This window comes from Pomacea canaliculata, linkage group LG6, assembly GCF_003073045.1.
Source record: "Pomacea canaliculata isolate SZHN2017 linkage group LG6, ASM307304v1, whole genome shotgun sequence".
NCBI lineage: Eukaryota > Metazoa > Mollusca > Gastropoda > Architaenioglossa > Ampullariidae > Pomacea > Pomacea canaliculata.
Genome location: NC_037595.1, coordinates 29,605,368 through 29,620,713, shown reverse-complemented (window position 1 = coordinate 29,620,713; position 15,346 = coordinate 29,605,368). Strand labels below are relative to the sequence as shown.

Here is a 15,346-nt window from a genome sequence, read left to right as displayed (position 1 = left end):
GTATAATGGTGTATCCCATAAAGAGTCACGTGACTGATGAACTAATCCCTAAAATAACGGACCTTTGGAGATAAAAATGTAGACGAGGGACGTGAAAATTGATGCTGAAATATTGATTTTCACTTTGCCTTTTCTAAGACAACGATTTTGTGATGGAGGTATGTGGTTGTGGAAGATGCATAAAGCATCATGCAGCACATAATTTTTTTATCAGTCCTTAGCTTCAGCTGCTTATCCACTAGTCTGCTGCTTAGTCTATCCTCACTTTGTTTCCGTCCACCCGTTTATGTATTCAATGTACCCGCCCATCCAGTAGTCTGTGGATCAGTGTACCCGCCCATCCACCCAATATTTTTCATTAACGTACTCACCCATCCACTCATTTGTTTGCATATGTCACGGTCACTCCGTTTGTCTCCTAATCTACAGTGTGAAATTGCAAAAACAGTGTGTGTGTGGTTTGTATGGTGCCAGCCCTAACCCAACTGCCATTTTACACGATGCACTCATTAAACCAACTCCATCGAAACACGAGACAGTTATCTGAAGGTAGGGAGCTGCAGGGCCTGCAATTTTCCACCACTCTATTGAAGCCGAGGGACAAATATTCTGGACTTTGTGATAGCTGCACCCATGTTAAAGGGCTCACCCTCCATTCCCTTCCCTCCACCCGAACGTGTAAATGACAGAGCTACAAACAATATCGACAGGACTGCACTCAAGTTCTTTGAGCAGAGGTCACGGTTGAAAGACCAGGTTTTTTCCTCCCTTTTCCTCTCTCCGTGTTCTTCATTCCCTTGGGTGCCATGGTCAATGCTGTGCCTTTGTCAGCTAACCGAATGTCACACGCAGTGACACGGAGGAGGGTAAAAAGACCCGGGTATCATGCAAGCACGAGTTATAAATAGTAAGGTGGACAGGAGAAAGAAAAAAGTTTTGCACGCAAAAAAAAAATTGTATTAAGTAAAGAGAACGGCTAGAAAAAGATGAAAAGGGAAATACTGTTGGATCTCTTCTTTCTTTTCAAGCCGATAACATAAAAACAAAGTGTTTCTCATAAACAGTAGCAGTTATGATGATAATAAACACTGGCTTTTATTTGTTTCTTGAATCAATATTATTCCATATGCTCCTTCTAATAAACAGTAGACTTTGCGTCTAATAAACAGCAGGTTTCTCTGTATTTATGTTTTTCTCATAAACAGAATTTCCTGTATTACTAATAAACACCAGTCCTCACACACTTTTATTAAACAGCACCCCTTGAGTTCTGCCCCTTTTGTGATATCACCAGCGCCATCAAAAGTATCTTGGACAAATAAGCACATCGCTGTTGACCTTTGACCTGTTATCTCCGCAGATTACTGTGATGACGATCGGCTACGGGGACAAGGTGCCCCAGACGTGGATGGGCAAGATCGTGGCGTCCTGCTTCGCTGTCTTCGCCATTTCCTTTTTTGCACTTCCTGCGGTGAGTGAGAATGGCCTCCCTTGTCTATGCGACCTGTCAGTCATATCATCTCATTTGCTTTGTGCAGTCTTGCAATATCATCCCATCCCGATGCCACAAGACCTACATTTTTCATAAGAATGAGGCGGGGTGTGTTTTGGGGAGGTAAGGGACAGTTGTTTATGAGGCTCGGTTGCTCCCCTTCCCCTGCTCCGACCTCAGACAGTTCCCCTTTCCCCACTCCGGCATCCCACCTCCACTTCCCTGAAGCCTGACGTGTTCAGTCTCCTGCGATGGCTGGGAAATGAGATATTTAAGGGTTATCGAGTGTAGCAGGCATTCTGATTACCGCTGATATAAATATGACATGACGTCATGTGACTTTCCGTCTAACCTTTGACCGCTAACCGTCGTGATTACTCTCATGGATTTAGTCTACCCATCGACATGTTCTTATCATGTAGTAATGTTAATTAGTCCTTTCTCCTATTTTTCTTTGTTTTTCTTATTTATAGAGTACGTTTTTTTAATAATTAAAGATACAGCGTTTGGAATCTTCGAAGAATCATGTAAACCGCTTGCACTTTGGCTTAGAGCAAAGGGACTATTTACTTTAAATTATTTTCTTAAAAACTTACTGAAAGTAAACACCAAAAAAAATTTTCAGATCACAGCACTACAAGGATTACAATCGGATGTCAACTTCTTTTTTTTTTAGAGGTTTTTTTTTCTCATAGAGATACCTTGAAGTTACATATATCAAACACAACACTGACCTTGTTACCTGAGGACATGAACAGAAAAAAATCAGACACAAAAAAGTCAATGAAAGCTTCAGTGCATTAGTTTTACAAGCCACATTTTTGCTTTATTTTATTTTTGCTATTACAAATTCCTCTAAAGTAAACACTCGTGCAAGGCAGCTCGACTGCACTTAGATGAGGGCAAACGATCCGCGCCAGCCGCGGGTCACGTGACCTTATTGACGCTTTTATAGCCGCGAAGACAAGAACAGCGCCAGGGGTAGGAACGCCTCCTGAACATCCACATCGCCTCTCTACAGGCAACTACAGTAATTAACTCCTTGTTGTTGTCAAAATAATACACACACACGAACATGCAGACACACAAAAATCACGCTAACAAACACACCAACTACCACTCCCAAACATACACTCAAACAAACGAATCTGTACATGTCTAATTTTTTTATTTGCACAAAATTCATCTACAAAAAAAAAAAAGAAAAGAAAACAGATTGAAAACACGAGGGTGCAGGCGAGGGCTAATCTGGACGCCAGGGTCAAAGTGTCCCCCACGCGGTTGTGTGCGTTGCGTGACTCGCAAGGTTCCAGTGACAGGGCGCGCGACTGGAATCTCATTATGTCGGGATGTCCCTGGAGACCAGCCATGCTGTGCAGTATCATCGTGTCCAGACTGCTTCCAGCTCAGCCACAAACTACAAAGACAACGTGTTTTCGGAACAAACCTTCCGGTAGCGCGACCTTTAACCCCACTCCCTCTTGAATACCGATTCTGTTGCCTGGTAACCTGTATAAAACTGACATCACAGTCGGTCGTGATCTGTTGATATATTATGAAGCCAGAACAGAGAATCTCGGGTCTGATTCCAGCCTCACATGTAGCATGTCTGCAATAACGATTTTTCCTCTCTCTCGCTCACACTCTCGCACGCGCGTGCGTACAAAAGAGAAATGTGAGATTATCTAACAGTTATTTTCAAAACTGAATAAATAACAGCTCGGTTTTTAAACACACCCCAAGATGTGGACATTTCGTCTGACTCGCAGACCCACGTACACTCCACCCAAGCACCCGATCAACTTCAAGGGTACAACAACTTCCTGTTATTTGTCATCAGGTCAATGGCTGCACCCGATGTCGTGTCACACTGGCGTGTCCTGTTATTTCGCCTTGACGGGTGGCTTGCACCAAGCGAAACGCAGATAACTCGGTGTGCGTAGAACCTACATTGATTTTCCTCCCCTTGTGACGGAGGAACATTCTGTCCTCGTTCGCGCTTGAGAGACGCTGTCACCGCGATGACCCGCCTTTCCTTTAAAGGCCAACCCGAGCGAAATTATTTTCAAATCAAGAAGCACAATACAATATTAAAAACTTCCCAAATTATCAACGAAAACTCTGTTCTGCTCCCTTGTAAAACCCTTTGAATATCCCAATCTTTAGGCTGATATTTGTGGAAAGGAATCAAGACCTTATTTACTGCGATATCGTTGACTGCTGCTTTTTGTGTTCGGTTAACACAAGAGGTTATGTCAGGTCAAAGTTGACGGCCATGTAAACAGATGACACACGCAGAGAATAAACAGGGTACCCGAGACGAGATTGGAACTAAAGGCAGTTATCTCATGTTAACATGGCAACAAAATTTTCTTCCCCTCAGCCTTTAACCCTCCTTCCGCTCGCCAACTGTTTCTGCAAGTTCTCTGTTTCTGGGCATGCGCGCCGAACTTTAGATGTAGACCATCGATAAGCAAGAGAGTGCTGTTCGATGCAGAGCTAAAAAAAAAAGCCATCAATGATTGGTGGCATGACAATTCCGATTTGTAATTTTTTTGTCTGGTCCCTTTTTTTTTCAACTAATAATGTCTGTAACTTTGCAAGTCTGCCAAAAGCCCAGGTAAAATTACAAGAACTTATTTAAGTAGAAAAACTTGATGAGTCCACATGTAAACCAGTTCCAGCAAAGGGATGGCCTGAGTACACACATCTATCTTATCATCGGATGATTAGACAAAGCTGGTAGAGGGATAATGAGTTTTAGTTCGTCACAGATTGCAGGTCAGTAAGTTGATTGTTGTTGCTGCTTATCGGCATCGGCATGGAGTTGCTCTAAATTAGTCAAAAATAGGCTTCCATGAATTTTTTGTTTTTCAAAATGTGGGCCTGAGCTTAAAGTTTAAAATAATTATGAAGATGTGAAAACAAAATTTGATGAAAGTTTACCGTATCCCTAAAGAGAGGCATGAATTTTGAATTTCTGTTGAGCTGCAAATCATGCGAGTGCCTCCTTCTGTCTGCAGGGTATCCTGGGATCCGGGTTTGCTCTCAAAGTTCAACAGAAGCAGCGGCAAAAACACTTCAACAGACAGATCCCTGCAGCGGCCACCCTGATACAGGTAACACGGAGACAGACAACAGTCGGGCAGTGATAACAGGAGAGATGTGGGGAGAGAAGGAGGTAGTGGTGACGTACACAGTATATGTGACATGTTTTAAAGTACAGTATAATTCATAATCTTGCCACAATCACAAATATTGAGTGAGTGGAGAGAGGTGAGGGTAGCGAAATAAAAAGGGTATGATGTAAAATTAGGGGTAACTGTTGGGGAAATCAGTTTTGCGCGACGAGAGGCTGGCGAGGTAACGAACTTAGACACACACGTGACCTGGCTGTTAATATATACACGATGCTATACAAGTTTATATGCAGAAAACGATGTGAGACGTAAGGGTTTGGCAGTAGTGAAGCTACCCATGGGATATGTCACACACTGCCAGTCAGTCGGTCGCCCCTGGCGAATGTTTTCCATCTCGAAAACTGTCTTGACATTTGTATCCAGTCATCGCCCACCCACCGGCTTCTCCGTCTTCACCAACCCTAGTGACTAAAAATAAAAGAAACTCACATCGACCCTGGAGTACTGATGAGGTTTGGTCTGAATCGTCTTGCTTGAGATAAACTGAAGAAGCCACCCTTTGTCCCCGACACTCGGAGGCTAATATTGCAGGTCAGGTTTGGGCGGAGGAAAACGATCTGCTGCCAAGCTCCCGAGACGCGCCAATGCAAAGCAAACAGCAAGAAGATGAAGATGCCATGGACTGGAAGTGCAGACAGGACAGGACAGTCTTGTCCACAACAGTCACCTCCCTGTGTGCTGTGCTTCATCACTACCAACACCTGTCTAGCTGATGTCGATGGGGTAGAGGAGTGAGACTGGTGTTTGCTATGTGTGCCACACATGTTCTGGGTTGATGGCTATCTATTCCTCCCTTCGCTCTTTCTCAGGGTCCAACAGTGAGCTGATTTCTCATGTATATATCGACACTGTCTACAAAGTCATTTCCTCTGTGTGTGTGCATGTAGTGCCTGTGGAGGTGTCACGCCGCGGCCCCGGGGTCAAAGTCGGAGGCAACGTGGAAGATCCACGTGCACGACCCAGGGAGCGAGGAGACCATGTTCGCCAAGATGGCGAGACGAGCGAGCCTCACTCTTCGTAAGAGGAGGATGTCCCGCCTCGACTCCTCCAGCACCGTGGCCAACCACAGCGTCTACCGCGAGAGTGTCTCCTCCATCACCTACGCCGATGAAAAACCAGGTGTGTGTTTTTTGTGAGTGCTGGTGAAAACACCTATGTATACTTGCACTGGTAAAACTCGAGAAGCTGAGTGTGAGAGAGAGAGGCCAGGTATGTGTAGGTGTTTACATTCGTCTTACATGTAAACAAAATCAAATAAACAAGTTTCACTGTCTGCCATGGCCTGCCTGGCACCACAGAATGTTCGGTTATAGAAGAATTTTCTGCCGCATATCTTTCAATGCTTGGCGCCTTGGAAGAGAAAAGCGTTTTTGCATGATCGCTGATAATTCGTTTATCACCATGACAACACGTGCAGTGGAATCACGCGAGCGCACTTTGCATTTAATAAAATTGGCATTTCACAACTTCTGAATCCTTTTACATCCTTCGGAATAAGAAGTTACTGTCTAACTAGTGCACGAGCAGAAGATGCCGGCCTCGAAACTCGAAAGTATTTTATTGTAATTATGTGTGCGAGAGTTTATGCTTTGTGTGCTCGCGCGCGCGCGCGTGCGCATGCACATTGGTTGATTGATTGAATTGATTAAAAATGTTACATATTGAACAATAATTCTCTTACTTTTTCCGACGTATTATTACAACTGTTAGAAAAAAAATATTAGAAAACAACTAGCATTGTATCGATGGCACTACGAAGCAGTAAGTGCAGTTACAGCGACTAAACAATGATTATTCATCGTGTCCATCCACTAATGTTCGGAAAACATTTGCACGACATCTTGTCATCTAGCCCCTGGTTAGCAATTGAAATTTGCTTCACCACAGTTGTACCGGGGTGGAGAGACTGTCCATGTTTACCCATTACCCTGTGGCAGACGATTTGACATGACATCAATGGCAGCAGCATCTCCATGTCATCTCCTGTTCCCACGATTATGTCCACACTTGATCGTGAGCAGATATCTTGTCAGTCGGCACAAGAGGCTTGGTAATTTCCCGAGTATATTTTCAGCTTGTATCCCTCACAGAATTTGATAAATGACTGCAGGCACGAACATCAGGGAGTAGGGTGGACCGGCCAGGGTCTCGCACTTTATAGACGAGGTTTGGTGAGGCAGCCATGCGCATCTTGGACCCTCCTCATCTGATGGTACTACTCCCCAGAAGAAAAAATAGTGCTGTGAGGATGCATCATCATCATCATCGGCTCTGAATAGTTCAGGGGGATAGTGGAGGGGGAGGAGGCAGTTCGCCTCCTCCCCCTCCACTATCCCCCTGAACTATTCAGAGTCCCGAGATAACTCATTCCGCCTCCCAACACGCGAGAGTGCGATCGATCTTTTTTTGTGGGAGTGAGCTGATGCACCTCCTGGTAATGACACTGAGAGTGATTTTCGGGCCATTATTCAATAATCGAAAAATCACCCCTGACATTTCTTTGCGTCCTGTTGCTTTATTTTATTCATTCTTTCTTTCTTTCCTTTGATGGTTCGTTCATTGTTGGTCTTTCTTGTTGTTTTTCCTTTTTATTTGCCGGCTCTCTCTTCTCTTTTATTCCTACTCCCTTGTGGGCTCAGAAAACCAAAGACACTAGTTCCAAACTCCTAGGGGAAAGGAGACAAATAAAATTGTTTTTGCTCTGTCCTCCCTCTAGGGCCATTGACACCTCGAATACTGAGGAGGGACAGTCATCGGCCGAGTATATGCGGTGCCAACGAAAACAACTACAACGACGACACGGACAATGACCTAGACGATTCCATGGAAAAAGTTGTCCAGTGAGTTTAAAATAACATCCACAAGCTGCTAATGTTACTTTGCATTATTAATACCTTCATGTGAGTCCATCTAATTACAAGAAATATTGTCTATGTCGTCTGTCTCATGGGGGTTAGTTAGTACCTTGGGTGTCGATACTAGAAATGTAGGATTAATACCAAATGCAAAACTGTTGTTACAGCAAGTATAGTATATCAGTTATTAATATTTCTCAACATTAAAATAATATTCAGCCATAAAAATAATGTTTCGTGCGTCAAAGATTGCAAAAAGCTGTGTTTACATCAGCATGATAATGACAGTGTTCAATATTATAGTGAATATATAAAATATACTTATTACCATATGTTTCACTCCTGCAGGCTGACAGAAGCCCACAAAACTGCCATTCGTGTTATACGGAAGATCAAATATTTCGTCTCCAGAAGACGATTTCAGGCAAGTTACATACTTCACTTCATGTAGATATTAATTTGCATTGATGTGGGTGGGTATGACGCAGAAGAAATTTATAATTCAATTTTTATAGAATCAGGTGCAGACAAGTAAGATGCAATGTTTGGCATAAAAAATGTATTTTTTCTAGCTAAACAAAAAATTCTGTTGACAGTAAAAGGTTCACAGATCTTGCGATCGCTGCCTGTGTGAGTAAACATCACGTATATGATTTCAGAATATTATATCAGAAAAGATTAAACTTATCAAGTGCAGAGTAGTCAAAGCTAATATTTCGAGGAAATGGCTGTCATGGTGTAAAGACCTATTCTCACGTTGCAATGTTTTCAATGTTTGTTTGTGCAAGATTTCTCTTGCAATGTAGCTTTGCAACACCCTTCTCCTGCCAAGTCCCTTGCAAGGGATTGCAAACCAAAAGTGCGATACCTTGCAACATGAGAATACTCCTCAGGCCATATTTGCTGAACGAGTAGACAGCCTATTTCTCAGATATTATTTCCTTCATGAGACACTCAGTGCGCCATTTGTTTGCTTGTCTTAAAAGCAGACGATGGTTTTAATCTCCTTAACTGCCTTCGCCACATTTTATTTCTCTCCGTGCGTCCGTTCTCAGTGAGGCCAGCAAGCTGTCTGGCACACTCTGACCGGAAACAGATGGTTTCAAATTCTTGGCCAGACCATGTTTCAGAACTCTGTGGGTGGTTTAAATATATTTTTCTGTCTGCAGCAAGCACGTAAACCTTACGATGTTCGCGATGTGATCGAGCAGTATTCTCAGGGCCACCTCAACATGATGGTCCGCATCAAAGAGCTTCAGAGGAGGTAAGAAGACAGTGACAGGAGAGCTAACCCTGGCAATGGCAGACAGGGTATCATGTGTCAATAAGTTCTGTGGTGGTGGAAGTGCTTCAGTTTTCAGTATTTAAGCTCGTGTTGACAAGCTGGGCACTGTTTGGTGAAGTGCTTGCTCAGCTCACCCATTTGCAAATTGAATTGACTGGCGAACAGTGGGTACGATCGAACTGTCTGCAGTCCTCAATTATTTCGAAATAAATGCGTTCATTGTGTGTGTGTGGGCGCGGAAATACGTCAAGAAGAGATGAAAAATGATGAGAAAGATGAAAATTGCCTACATAACATTTTAAAAATCTATTTATTTTAAATAAATTTAATTAAATTATCGGAGTTAGAAGGAGGATCAGGCTGGTGGAGTGGAGTTTGTTTTTGGAGCCTGGACGAATCCCAGATATTTTTCTGCTTGTTTTGCCCTAGACTGGACCAGACCCTCGGGAAGCCCAGTAATCTGTATTCCAGTCAGGCCCGAGACAGGGAGAAGATGACTATAGGAGCCCGGATGGTTCGAGTAGAGAATCAGGTACAGTGATGGTGCTTCACTACTTTCTCTACAGGCTAGCAGAGAAAATTAGTGCAATGAGTGCATGCAACCTGTCAGAAAACCCGAAGGGCGTCCATGTTTTGCAATATGTAATGCATTTACTCTTTCGTCTACCGTCGGACAGGTCCATGTGTTTGAGTGTCATTTGCCAAGAGAGACTTTCTGTTGAGAAATGACACTGAACTAGATAATGGGAAGTTCTCAAGGACAGCTAGACATTTTCTCTCCCATTTTTTTTCATTTATTTATTTTTATTTATTTATTTATTTTTTTTTTTTTGGCTGTTGATAATCTTTCAACCTGGTGTGTATGTCGCTAGATTATTACTTTTATGTGGATCATGTTATCAAAATTGTTTTGAATTTCGGTCTTGCGATTGTTATCAGCATAAATATTTTTTCAATGTCGTGATCAGCTTATAGCTCTCTATATATATATACTTTCTATATAATTTATATATGTATATAGATCTTTCTGTGCAGGTAAACCGACTGGACCAGAAGATGGACCAGATGGTGTTCCTTCTCAACACTTTACTTAAGACCAAGCCGAATCCAGAAACACAGGAAGATGAGGTCTGACCTTCACCTTCGTACTTGCGAACTTGGACACGTGTACCTGCGTCACTGTCACACCTCGTCTACCCGAGACTGAGTTCTACGAGTTGACTTCATGCGCACGTGCACACATACACACACGCATGCGCACACACACCCCTTGCTCGTATGCACGTGCAAGTCGAATGACCAGGTGGCTGGCAAGATGCATTCGATCGGACATGTAATGGCCAATGGAACCTTTGATGACAGCATTTAAACTGATGTTTTCACGGGACGAACGGATAATACAACAGACAATGCAGGGGTGGAGATTTCGCTGAAAAAACTCCTTAAACTGTCGAATCCTTGCTTGCAAAGTGAGATGTTTTCTTGTGGGCTCATGCCACTGAAAAAAAAAATAATAATAACGACTTAACGACTTCCGGCGAGAACGGACGTGACGCAGGTGAAAGGGCAAAGTTCAAGCCAGTTTTTGACCTTACTTGCCACTTCTTCCACTCCTTTGCCTTTTCTACCTGCAGAAAATATAGAATCGGCATTCTTAAAAAAAAGGCAGGACCTTTAAGTTTATGTTGCAAAATACACGTGTTGCACTTCAGTCTCTGAGCGCATCATCAAAATAAAATGTTTTTCTACAAAGACGAGCTATACTCGCCATGTTGAGAGCTGCCTGCAGATGCCGCACAGCTCTGTTCCTTCAAAATGTGTTCACATGTTACCAAAAGACTTTCTCCTCCCTGTTCTACCGAGCCCATGACCAGGGAGAGCTTTCTGCCACACGTTGCACCATAGGCTACGATAATCAAGTTCCTACCTGAAGGCTCTCCATGTTGACAATGGATGGCACTGATATATCAAAGTGACAAGACTGTTCTCTATACTCTGATGCTGTTTCTTGACTGAATGACCTTTCGGTTTGTTTGCTTTTTCAAACTGAAAGGGACACGTGGTATTTTAGCCTGAAAAACTGTTCTCGGTCGCCACTATTTATTCGCAGTGATTTGTTTGACAAATCACCTTTTTCTTCATTTTCCCCTTTTTACTACACCGCGCTTTGTGTTCGTCTTTCTACAGACCTGGCACTGCATTCATCACCGAGGTTATCACTGCGAATCTCACATTGTTTTATTATTTTTGAGGCAAACTGGTTGGATAGGCTTTCTGGTCTGACCTTTTCCTTTTCATTCGAACATCAAAGCGCATGATCGCCTCTGCCAACTGTGTGTACATGGACGGACTAATGTTGATATGTGTGTTGGGTTTGATAAACAAAAGGGACTTGGTTAGGAAGCGAGGTGAAACATTGCCCCTGGGGCAACGTGGGGAAAATAAGTCTTGTCCCAGAAGCTGTGAAAAGGTGTGCAGATTCCACAAACATTTTTAGTATGTTTATCCTAAGACATAAGACATGTTTGTCACTACTTTCGTAAGCTACCACTCCGGAAGTAAAGCTACCTTTGCTGTGTCTGGATCCCACTTTAAATACGGAGTTAAGACTTGTCCTGAGTTTCCCAAGGTACCCCAGGGCAACGACGTGCCCTCGCTTTATAACCATGAAAGTCATGGCCCCAGATCGAGTACATGTTGAACCCAGTATGTCTGCAAACTTATGAAACTCGAGACCAAAACCATAGTAGGACTTCTCAAGTCAGACTGTCTCTCATCGTCTGATGCCTCAGGGAGATGCATGATAGATGTGTGCCAGCGCCCTTTAGTCCACGTTTCTGTGTGTTTGTGTGTGTGTTTTCACGCATGTATAAACTTTAAAAAAGACCATGACATTTACACTCACGGCCATGTTCTTCTATGTTGCCTACCATCTCACTCTTCCATATAAAAATATTTTATCAATATGTCATCAACCATGAGAACAAAAGTGCATGTCGAGGAGAAAGCTGAATGTCGGGTGTTACCCAAGTTGCTTGCCTGTTGTCGTATCAGCTTCGATGATCTGAACTGATGCTTCTGTGTTTAAAGATGATGTGAACTGATGCTTCTGTGTGTACAATGGGCGCTGTTTCACGCAAAAGCCGCAGCTTTCCTGCATTTCGAACCGCATTACCCGCGTTTGTACTTCGCGAATGCACACTTTGGCCTTGTCGCGTCTGGATGTCACCGCTAAATCTCGCCATCGAAAAAAACAGACACGGTTACCACGACAACGACACATCGCAATAGAAAGGCACCGATAGCCTCGCCTTTCTTGCGATTGTCTTTGTTTTCCAACAGACAATCAAGTGACACTTATTGACTGTCTCCCTATAGACTGCCAGTTACAGTAGGTGGTAGTGATGCTGCAGATACCTTCAGCTCTACTCAGGTAGAAAGAGAATGTAGCTTGGCTTGCGAGTTCAAATTTGCTTTCATCTTCTTTCCTTCCCTCGCTTAATTGATGTTGCGTAGTTATTTCTAAACATCTGTTGAGGAAGCGTTACCTTGGAATGAAAGCATGACTGAAGACAGTTGGTGTCTCACAATGATGGACATCCTTGCTAACGCAGTGCGCTTTGAAAAAATTCCTGTCCATCAACTAAAGCTGCCTTTGATGGATCTGAACACAGAATTGGTTAATGGATGAAGACGTGTAAGGTAGACTGCTGCGGAACTATGGGTTGGTGCCAAAGCTGTGCCTGTCTTCTGACACTGGACCAGGTTAGGCCATTTGGATAATTCGAGCATTACCTCTGCCCAGCCTTGGACCAATCTTGCATCCTTGACAGGAATTCTCATTATGAGAGAGTCAGCTTCTGAAATTTACTGCTCATAAGAATGAAAGGTTGAGACAGAGTTGGCCTCGGCAGGGTTTAGGGGTACAGGAGGTGAGATTCTAGTCTACCTGGAGCATCTAGCCTTCTCTTGCTAGACGGCTATTGCAGCAAGTGATTGGTCAGTATGCTCAGTTCGGTTAGTCTTATTGTTATCATTGCTGCTGCTGTCCTTTTTCTGCTACACGGGCTTTTTGTTAGCTTGTGGTCACTGACCATATATATATATAGGTCACTGATAGTGATCATTTTTTAACCTGTCACGTTTACATGAGTACCTATCACTGTTTGCAGTGTCCTTCCCACTCAGTATTTTCAAGTCTCGTTCAGAATATTGCCCTCCAGTGTGATTTTCTTATTCCACGTGCAACAAGTGTATGTGTGGCCAGTACAAGGTTCAGTTTGAATGACTGCAGGTCATTGCAGCTCTGCTGCGTGCAAGTATCAACTCGTTAGGTGTTTACAGGGATATGAAGTAAACAAACAGTTGTGTTCGGGGATGCGTGATTTCAAAAAGAAGCCAGTGGAACTCTTTGGATGTCTGCCATCCTATCCGACTTCACCTCACTCGACAGTCCAAGTGACAACTTTCATTCTTTCGATTTTGTTTTCAATGAAAGAATTTCATGGGCGAAAGCTTTTATGTGCGACCACTTGACAAGCAACTTTTCTTGGCATTATATCCTTGAATGTTGTAATTTCATTGAATCCTCACCATATTTCAGATAATGTTAAATGCCACATCTATTGGGACTCATACATTCCTGAAAAATCTGTCTTTAAAAGTCCCTTTCTAGTAGCATGAAATCCTTGACTTTATCTAGTATGAGAATAATGCTAGTCTCATGGTCACTGCTTAACACACTTCATCTGAGATGACTTGAAAGTCTGTGATATGAAATTTTGCAGCTGGAAATGTCTGATCACATAATGTTTCATCAGAAGTCATCAATCTGAAAACATGATGACTAACTGCGGCACTGAAAGAACACTGAAAGGTTTGACTGTGATGTGCTAAACCATCTCCATTTTTACTGTTTTTCTCACATTTTTTAACGTTATCATACAGTGCCTAATATTCCACTGGATGGACTGCTCTTCATAATCACCAAACTTCCTATGTAGATTTTCCAAAAGTACCCATTAATTTTTAGCTTCTACTAGCTTTGTTTTTCACTTTAGCAAATCATTGAAAGTTGCAAACTTGCCACACTCTCCGCCCATATTATGAAAGTGACTGTCCTTTGCAACATGATACACTTATCCTAGACATGAGAACCCACACCAGGATGCTGAGAGGTTCTAGGCATCTACAGTGCTTAGATCATTTCATAAAAAAAGTGTGGGAAAAAATCATTTAAAAGTTTCATGCTTTTGTACTTCAAATCTAACCAAGTGGAATTTTTATATTTGCTATTCTGGATTTCAAAAAAAAAGGCATGACATCAAAAAATGTTTGTATTTCCACTGATTTCATTCAATGTTGTTAATATTTATAACATTGACAAATCATTCCCTGTCAATATTTATTCTTATGGTGGAGGGAAAGTAAGATCGTTAAAGAACACTCTGCTAGAGTCTACTATAGTTAATTGTGATATTGTTTAAAAAAATGTATGTACAGTAAATATTACATTTTGCTGTCTGCTTAGAACACATTCCTAAAATGTGCAAAATGTTTCTAACTTCTCATGTTTCATGAGCAAGAAGCAGTTCACATGCTAAACAGAATTAACTAAAGTGCTTGAAAGACTCACACAGGAGAGAGAATAAATTGGATGTGTAGCAGACCAAAGTAATTTTCCATTTATATATATATGATCACTTAAAATGCTCGCACATTTTCTGTATTCCCCACTACCATATGAATGAAAGTGAAAATTCCTTACAATGATGTGTTCCCAGGTTTTCGAGATTCACTTGACCTGCATTCACTATTCCAAGTCTTATTTGTAATGGCGGATACTTTAAAGCTCAGGTAAGGAGTCTCAAAGTCTAATGACTGTTCAGGCTATGAACACAAGTCGTTGACTGTGTCTAAAGCATAGCAAGTGCCAGAGGGAGCTTATCCTTGCCTGCCTTCTTTTACCTTTCCCGATAAATCTGGGGTGGACATTTTTCTAGGTGGGCAGAGAGGAGGATACAGCTACAGGCCAAGTGGGCCTTGAACCAGAAACCTGTTGCTCTATGGTCAAGGACACAACCCCCCACAATATGGAATCTCCCAAAAATATACATTAGTCGACATAAATCTTAATTAAAATCACAAAAAATTTGAATTCCGGTCTCTTGGACAGCACTAAGTACAAACACTCTAAAAACTCTTGGGGAACATTTCCATTGTAATAATTGCCTTGCAATCCCTTTCCTTGACTGAGTCTGACTTTACAAAACTTCACACAAAATGGCTTTGATGATGTAATGCAATAAAACATTTTGAGCAGATGTTCATGTGCCTGTTGAATGATGGTTTCTTAAGCTTGTTAAAACATGTCCTTTTTTTAAAAGTTGCAGATGCCATTAAAATTATAGATGTCACATTCATTTAGCAAACAGCTGTGCAGTTGTATCAGTGTGTAAATGTGAATGTTGTAAATCAGGCAGAACAATTTTAAATTAGGCAGAACAATTTTAAA

General features: G+C 42.2%; 1 protein-coding gene across 1 annotated transcript in view; it reads left to right on the top strand.

The window, feature by feature from the left end:
- LOC112566252 (potassium voltage-gated channel subfamily KQT member 1-like) overlaps positions 1–15,258 on the top strand; it is a 54,889-nt gene extending 39,631 nt beyond the window's left edge. The window contains exons 8-15 of the mRNA XM_025242307.1: positions 1,361–1,471; positions 4,516–4,611; positions 5,580–5,811; positions 7,409–7,532; positions 7,896–7,971; positions 8,717–8,811; positions 9,262–9,364; positions 9,868–15,258. Of these exons, the coding sequence (XP_025098092.1) occupies positions 1,361–1,471; positions 4,516–4,611; positions 5,580–5,811; positions 7,409–7,532; positions 7,896–7,971; positions 8,717–8,811; positions 9,262–9,364; positions 9,868–9,966 (936 nt within the window). The 3' untranslated portion in view covers positions 9,967–15,258. The remainder of the gene's footprint in view (positions 1–1,360; positions 1,472–4,515; positions 4,612–5,579; positions 5,812–7,408; positions 7,533–7,895; positions 7,972–8,716; positions 8,812–9,261; positions 9,365–9,867) is intronic.
- The last annotated feature ends 88 nt before the right edge of the window (positions 15,259–15,346 follow it).